At 38.5% G+C, this 15,475-nt stretch overlaps 1 protein-coding gene across 1 annotated transcript; it reads right to left on the bottom strand.

Annotated features, from left to right (window-relative positions):
- Positions 1-5,553: 5,553 nt before the first annotated feature.
- On the bottom strand, positions 5,554-8,878 carry LOC131073705 (L-ascorbate oxidase homolog). Its single transcript, XM_058010204.2, has 8 exons — positions 8,435-8,878; positions 8,201-8,310; positions 7,848-8,118; positions 7,640-7,742; positions 7,196-7,541; positions 6,568-6,933; positions 6,280-6,358; positions 5,554-6,085 (listed from the first exon to the last, which is right to left on the bottom strand). The coding sequence occupies exons 1-8, from the start codon at positions 8,582-8,584 to the stop codon at positions 5,876-5,878; spliced, it is 1,635 nt and encodes a 544-aa protein (XP_057866187.2). The 5' UTR covers positions 8,585-8,878; the 3' UTR covers positions 5,554-5,875.
- Between the last annotated feature and the right edge of the window lie 6,597 nt (positions 8,879-15,475).

Here is a 15,475-nt window from a genome sequence, read left to right on the forward strand (position 1 = left end):
CATTTGTGCATAAGTATTGGCAATTTTAAGTTCACAGTAATTGGGGTATCTTTAAGCAAGTATTGGGTGACACTACATAATGGATCCCACAACATGCATCGCTACTACCTAGAAGCCAAAACAATAGCTATAAGCAATTAAATCACATGCAAAGACAACCAAAACAAAATCGTCAAAATCCAATGTACCGCTTAGAATCTATGGGTATGCAAAGTTAGCTATAATAACTACTAGTATGTTTCTCGTACTCAACAAAAACACAATCTTTGATGATCTCATTCCGAATAGTTTAACTTTACCAAAAAAAATCATAGACTAAAACACAACCTAGGGGAAAGGAGCCAATAGTGGACATAGGACCAATAACCGTCATCTTTTTGTCAACCTCACCCCTCGTCAATAGACATAGTTGGAGTAAAAAAAAATGGTAATGGAAGGTCCATTAATAAATATCACATATACAAAATAGTGGATAATTTTTTAACTTTTTTTACCATAATTAGCCCATTACTAGGTCATTTGTGCTTCACTACTAGGACAATTGTCATCTATTATTGGCTATTTTGAGTTATCTACTATTGGTGCAAAGGTGATTATGTATTGGACCATACTTTAAAATTTGTACTTTTTGACCTTTGTGCACAAAATGAATTCCACAGTGTGCATCGTTACTACCCACAAGCCAAAACAATAGCTTTAAGGAGTTAAGTCACATACGGAAAGAACAAAAAAAATCGTCAAAATCGAGTGAACCGTTTAAGAGCTTAAGATGCACGAAATTAGCTATGTCCTTTCCCCTGACCTTGAGTAAATTATGAAAAAGAGAAACGCATGCCACAGGAGCGGCCGTCAAATTTAGGTAAACACTTTGGTATGCTAGTTGAGATATTTTTCAGTTTCTCTGGTGCCATTGCCAGACTTTGTTGGCAGCTTCACACCAATCAGAGGACCTCAAATTCTTCCTATATTTTAGTCAACAAATCGATTTTGGAGTGACTCACCATCACCGCCACTGACAATGAAGAATATAGTAACTGGACGGAATTCTTACCATCACACAACTCCCCAAAACAACTAGGTACTAATCCGTATTACGCTCACCACTGCTGCAATGCTTAGTCCTTCCTTACAGGCCTATTTCAAACCACACTTTATGCTCTACAAGTTTTAAAAACCCTAAAAAGAGTACTGATAGGGGTAATTTCAAATCAGATCATGCTCTGGGCTACTATGGCTAGTACTTACAGAGCTATGCTATTATATCTCGAGATTTTGATATAATGGTAGGTACAACCTGCAGAGCGTCCAGAGTGAGCAGAAAAGCGTTGAAAGATAAGAGGAGAGTAGGTAATGAGTTGTTTTGTCTATCATAAATGGTGGATTGATTGTGCATCAGCACATCTTGTGTGACAGAGCATGCCCTAAATGTGCACTGTGATAAACGAGACATCTCACACCGTTTCCAAAATGGCGAATGGAGGTGTTTAAGTTTGGTCAGAACTTGGCATGTGCATCTGCATTTGTAGTTGAAATCGCCGGGTGCTGATGTAATTGGTGTAATTAGATATGTCGGTCACAGATCCCGGAAAGGTGTTGGTAATTAGGATAAAATAATTCATCCCCGGACGTCCGGACAGGGAACCAAAATGCACGTTCCACAACAAGTATTTATGGAATCCATGGATCTTTTTGGATCGGCTGTTAAATCTTACTTTAAACAAAGTTGGTGCCGACACTCTTGGCCCTCAAAAAGATTAAATTTGCAGTAACAGTTCTATGTAATTTGTTTTAAAATTTTGTTTCTTTCAATTAAAAAATAATTATATTTAGTGATATGAGGTTTTCATAATTCATAGATCTGTTTCTGGGTTCGATTGTGTGACCATTTTTTTGCATCAATGTTTCGAACCACACTACATGATCTATCATCATCAGACTGAAGAATGTTAGAGGAGAAGAAATCCTCCTCTAACATTTATTCCCCTCTAGTATTCTTCATCCTATGATGGATCACGTAGTGTAATTTGAAACGTTGATGCAACAGATATCCTAACATGGTAAAATTTGTTGAAATGTGAGGGCTACAACACAAAGGGGATGGCCCTTCATTAAAAAAGGCATTATTTAACCTATATCAATGTATGCAAATAATGGATATCAACACATTGACTACAAACTTCCAAGAAAGCAATGTAATGGCACCAATAATCCTTCAATGATAGTTGGAATAGCTTGATCCAATGTACACATTAAAATGGATCCCATTCATAGTTTCCTCTAATAATCCTACTTCCACTAATCCTTACCCTACCATCTCCATTTACACTAGCAACTTGCATCCCCAACATCCTAAACCCCTTGAAGTTGGGATCAACATCATTATCTAACATATAAAGCAAAGAATTGTCATGAAGCAAAATTTCAAAATAAAGCAACAATCAAAAGCAAGTGCAAAATTCAAATCAAGCACAAAACCCACTTCTTGAATGTAAAAAATGACATGAATCCAAAAATCAAAATGAATGCCAAAACATAATACGAATCCCAAAGCAAAGTGAATTGGTCAAAGAAAAGTACCAAAGGAATGCAAACAAACAAAAAAATTGCTTGTTGCATACACTAGTTGTGCACCACCTTCACAATTGTCATCAATTGTAGCATACAAAGCTTCATAGTTGAAGAAATATTATTGGTCCTAATCCCAATCCTACTCCCAAAGTCCCTCAATCCAAACTCTTTGAATCAAAATATCCAATCTTAAAATTCTAATCTCAACCCTCTTAGGAAAAGGTGTCTTGTACACCTTGTATAATGTCATAATATTTAATTATTATTATTATTATTATTTGTGGTGCACTTAGTGGGTCTAGGATGTGTGCATCGCATGACGTTGACAATCTTAGGACCACATTATTTGTTGAAACATTGTGATAAATATTTAATGTGGGGTTGCACATTGGAAAAACATTTAAGGGCCACTTTATTTGTTGTAGCATTGTGATAAATATTTAATGTGGGGTTGCACATTGGAAAAACATTTAATATTTGAGAAACTTTGTACCAAAAAAAATTAGGGGTTGCACATTGGAAAAATATTTAATATTTGAGAAACTTAGTACCAAAAACTAAATGAGGGGCTAATGGTTTTGCAATCTCATGGTACTAGTCACATGGTTTTGTGTGAGAGTTTATGCCTATAAAAAGCAAGCACACAAGTAGTTGTCTAAGGTTAGCTAATTCGGCTAAGAGGTTGTAAGCATCTCTTGGTTGCACTTGTGGAGGTTTGAAGCATAGCATAGAATGTGTGTTTATATGCTTGTTCGCATGGAGTGCCTGTAGAGAGCTTGCGTTTCAAAAGTATTCATAGAAAAACTTTGAGGATGTATTGTAATGATTTCATTTTTGAGTAATACAAGTGATGGATGCTTTTAAAGGCTAGATTTTGTAATGTTCCCCAATCGTATTAGCGGAGGAAGCAAGGGTGTACGGTAGTGTTGGAGCAGGACCGTACAGTAGTGCAGTCGTACGGTGAAGGAGACTGTGCATATGGCTGCCAAGGAAGGGTCGTACGGTAGTGTCGAAGAGGCCGTGCGGTGGTGCCAAGACCGTATGGTGGTGCAGGGCCATACGGTAGTGTCGAAGAGGCTGTACAGTGGTGCCAAGGTCGTATGGTGGTGAGGAGGGAGTGTAACCGTACGGTGAGGGGGTACAGTAGACTTCAACTCGTGTGGGGGTTAATCTCTAGCAAGTGTATTGAGTGACGAATTCGGAATATTAGGAATCCTTATGCATGTAAATCAGATTAACAAATACTCAACTGGAGAAGTGACAATGATGAAATTCAAGATTTGCCAGATCTGGAACAAGAACACCGAACAGAATAGGGTGAGGTGTGAATCCCACCGAAACTGTAAATACCAAATAGGGAGGGTCTTTCATCTTCGAAATGGCGGAAACTAGAACTCCAACAAGAATTCGCACAAGATAGAAGAATATCCAAATTCGCCTCCCTACAACAATGACTAATACGACCATAAATATGGGCTCCGGGAAACTTCTCGAAGGGTTACAAAACGGGCTGACACGACCAACAAAACCTTGTCTAATCTAATTAAATAAAAGGGCCTGAAAGATTTGTTATTAAATTTGGAGCCTCACAACAAAATAATTAGATTTATTATTTAATTATATCGGGCACATCACAAATTTTACCCTCCTGAAGGTTTCCCCAAGGTATATCTTGTGTCGTCTTTTGGTGGTATCTGTAAATTGTCATTGTAAGGGTGGAAATTTTCTAACACACTCTAATCCCAAAACCATAAAAGTATCATATCCTTAATATCATGTTTTACCATAAGAACTATGATGGTACACTATCAAAATATTCACATTTGGACATGACAACCTAACTATTAAAGAGCATCACCACATTTGCAAATTGAACACCAATTGTAGTGATTATAGTAAAGCAACTTTGTAAGGCAAGATATTATTGACACATCATGACAAATGCATCCAAATCAATGACATTGAAATGACCTTTACACTTGAAATTATAAACATCTAGGGGAAAGGAGCTAGTAGTCGCCATAGCTAACTTTGTGCATCTTAAGCTCCAATACAGTTCATCTAATTTCGACAATTTTTTTTTTGGTTCTCTTCGTATGCGATTTAACTGCTTAAAGCTATTGTTTTGGTTTGTGAGTAGTAACAATGCACGTTATGGAATTCGTTATGTGCACAAAGGTCAAAAGGTACACATTTCAAAGCGTGGTCCAATACGTGATCACCATTGTGTCAATAGTAAATAACTCAAAATAGCCAGTAGTAGTGGACAAATGCCCCAATAGTGAGCTAATTATGATAAAAAGCTAAAAAATGCACCACTATTGATACATGTGATATTTATTAATGGACCTTCCATTACCATTTTTTTGGTTCCTACTATGTCTACTAATGAAAGGCGAGGTTGACAAAAAGATGATGATTATTAGTCCTATAACGACTACAGGCTCCTTTCCCCTAAAGTAATTCAAAAAAATCAAACAAAAATCAAGAAAATAAAATTATCCAATAGTAAAACCCACTTATTGTGACACCCCAGTGCCATGACGCAAACCCATTCATGTACATCATGGATAAAATCAATTTATGGCTAAGTCGTCTCACCCATCACCCCTCTTGACATTAACAATGGTTTGGCCTCTTCCATTTTATCACTCAGACTTGCCCACTAACCATTTCTCCTTGAATTATTGATGGAGTTATTTTGCAATATTTGAACACACATTAAAAAATGCATTGTGTTTTAATCTTCTGCAGCTTGTAAAGCATTCTTTCCCTCATTGAGATGATTACTTTCCTGATTTCATATTCTTAATCAGAAGTTATTGACCAGATTTTTTACACAACCCAAAATATTACAAATTTTGTACCCGGATGATGAAATACTAGTTTTACCTACCTTTACAGGGCAGTTTTCACAATTTCTCTGACAAAAATCAACTACGTCTAAGGCAATCCATCGAAACATCTATGTTCTTGCTGACGAAATGAGATGAATGGGCAATCTTATCATTGAATCCAGATTCATTTTCACTCACTTTACTTTACTTCCACTATAAGAAAGGCAAAGATACCATCCTTTTTTTAAATAAGCTTGGATTAAATAAATAGATAAATAAAAATACAGCTTGAGATAAGCTGCTGCAATGTTCTGCAACTAATAAGAATTTAGGAGGGCAAAATAGTGAAATCCCTCTTATCGTGATTTCACTACATTTCACAGACAAAAAGACCAATCGATCGATTGAAATCATAGGCTTTAGTCACCCTATTGTGACTACAGTGGCCGAAAGAATTCAAAGAGTTTCATCTATGGGCGGGTACGACGGCCCTGAGCCTGCCCGCAGGTAAGAGCATTCCTCGGGATAGGATATTCATCTCTCCATGACTCTGCTGGAGAATAAACTCGAAGGTAAAATTGTTGCCCAAGGTATTGGCGTGCCCAATTCTGGGATCGTACATTCCACATACCCACATTGTCCAGAGCCACAAAAATAGCTGTCCATGAGTTGGGGTAAACCTACAAATTCAGGAACAGAGTAAGTACTGCACAAACCTGTAAATACATTCAACTTGCCACAATCTACCACTAGTTGTAATTTTTTTAGTAGGATATAAATGCAGTGTGAATGACGAAAGAGGGTTCAAACACAGGCAAAAGTTAAAATCTGGTACAGACACTATGTTCAGTGAGTACACAGGAATAATGCTTACTTGTACAGTGCATCGGGCAACAGTATCAAACAAATTGTAATCTTTCCTGCTTGCTTGTGACCACTCACCACCATCCATTCTGCAAGCAAATCCAATCATTGTAGTCTAATAAAAAACTAATCAAAATTATAGAGATTACATATAACATCATATGCCTCAACTTTCAATATACTGTTTTGGGTTTTTCTGTTTTTCATCAGAAAAGCCAGCGGATGATGTTGTACTTTTGCAGCTATATAATTTATAATAAGTATTTGTTTTGTGAGTACTATTGAAATTTTTTCTCACCCAACAACAAAGAAGGAATAGCCATCTAGATGCCATGATTGGATTGTGTCTTCATTGTTTTGAAACACAATCTCAACGAAAGCTCTGAAATCAGCAGCCATGACACTTGTCTGCAGGTAACCACCTCCGCCTGTGGGATTATCTGGAATGGATCCCAAGCTGAAGACACCCTGTAGTTTGAAGTGATCAGCCAACTTCAAAGGAGTGTCAGGTGGGTTGAATGAAACACTGTTTACAGCATATCTCTGCTTCCCATTGATCATAGGAGGAGAGTTTGCAAGTCTGATGGTCCTTGAGGTGGTTATGTTTCCATAGTGGTAAGATCCCTGTGGATTGGGCCGAGGGCCACTTGCAGTAAGGTTCCATCTGCACAAGATGTATAACAGCAATCATAAATACTAGAAGAATTTATACTACTTTAAGACATGAGAACAGATTATCCTAAAATCTAACAGCAATCATAAATACTAGAAGAATTTATACTACTTTAAGACATGAGAACAGATTAACCTAAAATCTAACAGTGTTCATATTAACTAACCTAGGAAAGGGAAGTTTTAAGAGAAGAAAAGATTAGGAAGCTGAACTTTGCTTATAACTAGAGGACGATTTAAGAAGCACTGCATACCTGATAGATCTGGCCTGGTTCAAGGACCAATCAACTTCATCAGTTGGGCCATAGGGAAGGGGTCCGGATGGAGATGTTTGTGAATTACTGTAGCTAAGAAAGCCAATGGTGGTTAGTATGGGGGATGTAAATCGTGTGGATACAACAATGTAGTAGCCCTGAGGAGGCTGATCTGCAGTCACCAAAACAGAGTAGGATTGACCCAAATGAATATCTAGAGATTCATATGTGTTTTGAACTGTGTGGGAGCCTTCTACTTCCACAAGCTTCATTTTATGCCCCTGAATCCTAAAGTTCAGAGAACTTGCCAAACCCACATTGGAAATGCGGAAACGATAAGTTTGACCTACACACAAAACATATGCCATCAACAATTGCCAAGTTTTCAATCAATGAAAGGGCTATAAATGTTATGTTTGCTTATTGCTTTAGAGTTTGGATTACCTTGATCTACTGTAAATGATGTACTGTTCGAGCCTCGACCATTAATCAGAATCCCATCAGGCATCCCAAGAGATGAACCCATATCAAGTGTTTGCCTAAGGATCTATATAAACATTGCAACAAATCAATACCAAGAAGCAATGAGAGTTAAAAATGGATTCAGCTAAGAGACTTACAAACTTGAAATTGAATGACAAAGATTTATTACCGAGTGATTAGTCTTGTACCAATCTCCTATTAGAACTGTATAGTCCCCTGCTGGATCTGGGAATGGAACTGGAATCCTGGGTCGGCTTGCAATCTTCAAACCACCAAACCCACCGGCTGCTTTGTGCATATACATAGAAGGGAAATAGAAATAGCTCCCTATCTGATCCTTCACCTGAAACTGATATGTGAAGTTTCTGCCTGGTGGGATTGGGCAGGTGGTTCCCATCAAGCCATCTTGCCATGAGTTTCTTCTCTGTTGTATACCATCCCTGAACCATGACAAAATATGCCCGCTTCAAAAGAAATACCAACAAAAACACAGCTTAAAAAGAGTAATGAACAGAAAATTACCAGGACAACAAGAAAGGTTCATCCAAGCTATTGTAGACATTTATCACCAAATTGTCATTCGTTACAGAATCAATTTGAGGCCCTGGAAATTGACCATTGATAAGAATCCCCTGTTCAATACAAAACCAAGAACAGCATTTCAGCAAAATATAATGACAATGTTCTGAAATGTCTAAATGCCATTACCTATGCATTATGAAATGTGCCATGGAGGATATCTATGAAAATGGTTACCTGTTGAGGCACGCCCAGGGGGTAAATGGTGCCGAATGTAACATTCCATGTAAAGAACTTGTACGGATCTTCACATTTTACAGACGAAATCAACAATGCCGCCACCAAAAAGCACAGAGATGCCCGCCAAATGTTTTGAATTACACCCATTTGAAAACTACCAATCAACTTCTCTGGTTTCTGGACTTCGGCCTTTAATTGTGCTCTTCTCTGTGTTCTGCAATGGCAATAGCTAGGGAAAAGTATAAATACTAGCCTGCAAGGCAAGAATATACCATGGGGAAGTTGAAATCATTTCTACATCTTCCCCGTTCTTTCCCTTTTCAGCCGCGTATTATGATTTGAGACAATTAGAAGATATTAAATGTCTTTATCAGCAAACGCGCTGAAATGCGTTTTTTCTTTTTGTATGACAGCTCATATGACTCTGTTTCAAACACGATTGCTGACGCGCTTTAATCAGCGCTGTAACCTACGCCTAATCGGTGAGTAAAAAAAGTGACCTAATCATATGTACAAAACCTCAAGAAAAGCACATTTTAGATGACCAGTCAACTAACCATACAAATTGCCATTAACTATCCATCAGAGATGCAGGCGGGGAAAGCATTTCAACACTAAAACGAGATTATAATGTTTTTCAATGACTATTTAACTGCTCAGTTTTTAAGTCAAATTAGTTGAGAAATAATAATATCGATATCTTTTTAAGTATTCGTTTTTTCAGTTTTCAAGTCAAATTAGTTGAGAAATAATAATATCGATATCTTTTTAAGTATTCGTTTTTTCAGTTTTTAAGTCAAATTAATGAAAAAAATTTATTGAGAATAGTTGCCACTTGCCAATTGTAGTTTATTCTATGATATTTTTTTTATTAAAGTAAGGTTTAAATTTGGATCTCTATTTTTGAAAACATTCATTACCATCTCATTAGTATCTTAATTAAAATGATACATTAAAAGTAAGGATTAAATTTGGATCTCTTACTTTTGGAAATATTCATTTACCATCTCATTAATATCTTAATTAAAATGATATGTCATTTGTTTTTTAAAGTAAGGATTATGTTTGGATCTCTTACTTTTGAAAACAATCATTTACCATCCATTAAATTTGGATTTCTTTTTTTTTTTCCGGAAACATTCATTTACAATCTCATTAATATTTTAATTAAAATGATACGTTCTTTGTTTTTTAAAGTAAGGATTATGTTTGGATCTCTTACATTTGAAAACAATCATTTACCATCTCATTATTATCTTATAAATTAAAATTACTATAATATTTTATTTTTTTGAGAGATATTTCTTGATATCTAGTGATCTTTATATAGATATATTTAAGATATTTTATATTTATTTTTTTATATATTATAAATCGAGAGACCAAAAATGAGGTTTATACAGATGAGTTCAGGGGAGGTAGGGCCTCAACAGCGAAAACAAAAAAGATCTAGACGAGTGTCATATACAATGCACTAAAAGAAAGCTCCAAAATAAAGTTGTGTTCGCTGCCATAAGGTACTAGAGGAGGATTTCATCTTGGTCTTCCAGCCATGTGGTCCACCCCTGTGGTCCTTCCATCCAGACCACATTCTTCCTTTCCATGATTTGTATGCACATGTCAACCCTGTTGAAGGGGGGAGCTCTGGTATCCTTAAGCTCTTTAATCAGTTTCTTTACTGCACTCTCAAAGGCGGTTTGATTTTTTGCAATCCTTGCCCATTCATATCCATCTTGCATCTCGTATATAAACATGGTGGCTCGGCCTTCTTTGAGGAACCGCAGGAGTTTGTTTCGTTCAACATTCATCAGGAAGCAGACCTGTACAACAATTTTATAATGTGTGAGTTTTTTAAAAAACCAATAAGTTCCCTAGCATTACCTTGGATCTTCTCCTCATTTCTGAGTTTCCAAATAAACCAAAGGATAAAAGAAGACAAAATTTGCCAAATTAAGTTAGCATCCTTTTTAAGATTATGGACGAAACCAGTAACTATATCATAAGTGAAGACATGCTCAGTAATGGATATTCCAAATATTAACCAGATCTCCCTAGCAAAAGGGCAGTCAAGGAAGATGTGTCGAGCGGACTTAGGTTTAGTGCAGACATAATAGAGATCATATGCAGCTATGTTATTCCTAATAGGCAATCTATCCAGTAAGAGTTGCCATCTGAAACACTTGATCTTAGGGGGGATGGGAGATTTCCAAAGGTTCTCAAAGGTTTTATACCAAGCGGTGGGGCTGTGGTGAACATTCCATAGGGTGTTGACATGGTCGATCACAGAGTTGTCCTGGTTAAGCAAGTTGTAGATAACTTTGGATTTAATTTTTGGGAGGGGGGAGCCATCCTTCCATAGGAATGAGAGGTACCTGTGAGCGTCAAAATGAGTGTTCTTAGGAAGATTGAGGGTCTTACAGGCATTCCTAGTCATATTGTAGGTCCGCTTATGCGAAGTAGGGAGATTAAATTTACTACTAAGTTCCTCCCAGGTGATGAGGTAGTCATTTTCCAGGATATCCATAAAATACTTGATCCCCTTGTTATGCCAGAATCTAGCAGAACAGCCTTGGGTTAAGGCCAGTGGCTTAGAGTTATGATGGAGGTTCCACCATATCGACCTTTCACCATGTATAGTGTTATCACAGTCAATGCTAGAGTTGCAAATAAGTCTACGCACATGCTCCCAGGCTTTCCAGATGGACTTCAAGACCCAGGTGCCTTGGACAGACACCGAGAAACTTCCAGCAAGTAGATCACTGAGTGGGAGGGCTTTCCATGATTTGGCAGCCTTGGGGAATCCATTTTGAATGTTGTTTCTGATAAGAATCTTCCAAGGTTCTTGCCCATCTAGTGCATGAAATATCCATTTGGCGGCAAGGGAGATTCCTTGCAACTTAAGATCCTTAAGGCCCAAACCTCCAAGTTTTTTGTCTAAGTGGCACTAGGCCCATTTCACCGCATGGGCCTTTCTTTTGCCCTTACCATCAGACCAGAGGAAGCGTCTGATAGCCTTTTGGATTTCATAAATTTGATAATTGTTAAACATCCAAACCGAAGAGTAGTAGATACTGTATGAGGAGAGGACTTTTTGACATACTTGAACCCTACCTGCTAGGGAGAGGATCCTATTATCCCATTTGTTAAGCTTCCTATCAATTTTCCCCTTAACCCAGGTGCACATGTCTCGAAGAGAGGGAGATATAGAGAATGGGATACCGAGATACTTGACAATCATGTTGGGTCCTCCCTGTAGAAGTTGAGAAAGCCAACTTCACAAACCCCGAAGATCACCTGCATGCAAATAACCTGTCACAGAAAGAAGAGATGGAGACAAACAAGCAAGGGTGCTCTGAAAGCTGAAAAATGTATTCATCCAAAAAAGAGATAAATTACAATGATGAATCCTTATAAAAGGATATTGTGCAACCCTAAAAGAAACCCTAATAGGTAGACATTTAATAATTAATATAATTATTAAATGTCACAAATGCAAACTAAAGTGAAATCTTAAGAGAGGAATAAAGGTAATTTAATCAACATGATTAAATTAAAACCTTTACTCTAACACCCCCCCTTAAGATGAGCAAAAGTGCAGTTACAAACATGTGCAAGAAAGCAAAGGTAACTACAATGCAAGAAAGTAAACTTGGGTCCCGGCAACAAGGCCTGATCAGGTACCCAATTACAACCAAATCTCTGTAAAGTGGAGAAATAGAGAAAACCTCATGGGAAAAACTCTACTCCAAAAAGAGATGAAAGAAATAAATGCACTAATAACAGAAAGATAGGAGGTGGATAACATGATACCCCCCATAGACAACTCCTATCATATAAGTACATATACAATGGTCTCCATAGGAGAAAAAGAAAGAGGCTAGAAGCCCCCCCCACAATGAAGAAACTCCTATCGCACATATGGATGCCTGAGGTAGAAGCCAGAAAGAGATCTTGAAGCGACATATAATATTCCTCCCCTTGGGAAGAAATGGATCCAAAGGACGAAGATGAAGAAACCCTGTGAAGAGAGAAGAATCAATCTGTCTCAAGATGTGTGCCATAATAGGATGCTGAAGAATCCCTCTGTCTGAACTGAAACAAAAGATGTCAAATCCAAACTGAACTGAAGACTCAAAAACTGCAACCTCTGAATGCACAGATGATGGTGGGCTAACAGCTGGAATATGGCTGTCAACAAAGAGGAGCTGAAAATCCTCAAAGTAATCCTCCAAGTCTGCAATATAGGACTCTACAAACAAAGATGAAATGCCTGCAAGATAAGAATCCCAAGTAGCCATGTCTGAAAGATGTGTGATGTCCTGCTTAGCTGAATCAATAGGAGCCAAAGAAGAGGCAATATCAAACTGATCAGGAACAAAAAGAGATGATGTTGATACATGTATAATCTCAGTCTGAAGAGTAGGAACTGTGAGACAATCCTCTGATTCATCGGAATATGTAAGGGTGTCTAAATATTGAAGTTCCTTTAAAGTATCATGATCAAAAGGTGTGTTATCTCTCCAACCAATGGGTACAAGACAATCTGAAGCAGGATCCTTTGGGAATGGAGAAAGACTGGGGTCTCCATAGATCTCCCAAAGACGTGTCCAAAGTGAGTGAGGACAATCAATGCCCGATATAGCCCACACAGTGTCAGAATCAACACTAGACAAAATAATTCCTACTATGTGATTTCTAATGATATCCCAAGCTAGTGTTCTCTCTAAAGTTGCTGGTTCAGGTATGAGATCATACAAATAAGGCAAAATATTAAGCCACCTACAGTGTGTAAGTATGCCCGTTGCCCATGACTCATAATTACCCCGTTCTAGAAATACAACTGAAGGGTGAGTAGAAAAACCCATGATAACTCTTCAAATTAACAAATCTGAGACTAAATGACTTTAATACTGACAAAGCAGATCAAATAAAGCCATCCCATGCAAACAAATCATTTCCAAGTCTGAAACGTCCAAGTAAGTGACAGATGTGTGAAAACACAAAGTACTGAATAAAATGTACCTGGTGTAGATTCTGAAAAAATAAATGATAGATCTGGAAAGAGCACAGAAACCCCTTTCCAACACCTATTCGTTTGCGAAAAACGGAGTCCGTATGCAAAAGATATGGCTCCTGGAGTGCAAAAAACTTGTTCTGACTTTGACTGGCAAAAAACACTGTAAAACGGCAAAATCAGAAAAAAAGATCTGCATCTTTTAGATCGGGCTCGGAACCAGCTTTCCAACGCCTATTTTCATTCGAAATTCCGAGCTAAAATGCCCGAGTTATACCCGATTTAGTAAAACTGCTCCAAAAGAGCCCAAATAGACCCTTTAAGCCCTCAAGGGCTTAAAAAAATAAGCCCCTGGTCCTCTGGGCGACCAGGGGCGGGCGCAGGAGGCGGCGGTGCGGGGGCAGCGCTGGGGCGGCACGCTGGCTGCGGGCGGGCGGCGCTCGGGCGGGGGTTCTCGGTGGGCGGCGCGGTGGGCTGCAAGCGGTGCAGCGGGGGCGCGGCGGGGGTTACCGCCGGCGAGGGTTACCGCCGGCGGCGGTGGCCGCCGGGCTGCGCGTGCCTCCAAAAGAGGCTGCGCCTGATTTAAACAAAAACTACGATTTTTGTTTAATTTTTTTGAAATTTTCGCCTCGGTTGTCGTGCCCTAGGGCCGTACGACCTTGGGGCCAAAATTTTTTTGCCTTCTGGTGCAACTGTGTCCAAATCGGATGAATTTTATATGGAAATAGGGGTTTTTGGGCGCTACGAGCTCAACGGTGAGGTCCGTTTGGGCTCAAAGTGCACCGAAAAAAAAATACCCCTATTCCAAAATAAAAAACAGAAGACACACAGATCTGATGCAACCAAAACCGGAAAATCAGATCTAACCCTCGTAGCTCCAAATTCTTCAGAAGACGAACAGGAAGCAGCAGGTCTGGAGCTCTGATACCATGTAGAAGTTGAGAAAGCCAACTTCACAAACCCTGAAGATCACCTGCATGCAAATAACCTGTCACAGAAAGAAGAGATGGAGACAAACAAGCAAGGGTGCTCTGAAAGCTGAAAAATGTATTCATCCAAAAAAGAGATAAATTACAATGATGAATCCTTATAAAAGGATATTGTGCAACCCTAAAAGAAACCCTAATAGGTAGACATTTAATAATTAATATAATTATTAAATGTCACAAATGCAAACTAAAGTGAAATCTTAAGAGAGGAATAAAGGTAATTTAATCAACATGATTAAATTAAAACCTTTACTCTAACACTCCCCATGAGTACCCATCTTGCTATGGCCAGTCTGGAGGTTCATCTTTCCAGCCAAGTAGAATAGATTTGGAGCTGGAGATCCTGGCTCCAGAAGCTTTACCAAAGGTGTCAATTTTTAGGTTGAGGGAATCGATGTTTTGCCTAGAGAGCTTCAGGAAAAGAGAGGTATCATCAGCAAACTGGATATTCAACAATTTAGAGTCATCCGGCAACACGGTGCCATGGACTCTAGGAGATAGAGTATCATCTCTAAGGAGATAAAAGAGGTCATCTGAGGCAATAACAAATAGAGCAGGGGCAAGAGGGCAGCCCTGCCTTATGGATCTAGAGAGAGGAATAGGTTGGGATAGGGTTTCATTAACTTCAATCATGGCGGAAGCATCTTTGAGGAGAATTCGAACATAGTCACAAAACTCGTTAGGGAAGCCAAAAGCTCGGAGCATCGTGAGGATGAAATCCCACTCAACTCTGTCATAGGCTTTTTCAAAGTCCACAAGGAACATGGCAGCATCCTGGTTAAAGGTTCTGGCCCATTCCATGGATTCCCAACTAGTGACAAGGTTTTCCAATATGTATCTACCTTTAATGAATTCAGTTTGGATAGAGCAAATGAATTTTGGAAGAATTTTTTCAAGGCGGGTAGCTAAGGCTTTGGCAAGGATTTTATAGGAGACGTTAAGGAGGGTAATTGGCCTCCAGTTCTTAATGAGCGCTTTGTCTCCTTCTTTAGGGATGAGTTTAACAATACCTTTATTTATGAATTCCCCCAGGGT

Source organism: Cryptomeria japonica, chromosome 2 (assembly GCF_030272615.1).
Source record: "Cryptomeria japonica chromosome 2, Sugi_1.0, whole genome shotgun sequence".
NCBI classification, from domain to species: domain Eukaryota; kingdom Viridiplantae; phylum Streptophyta; class Pinopsida; order Cupressales; family Cupressaceae; genus Cryptomeria; species Cryptomeria japonica.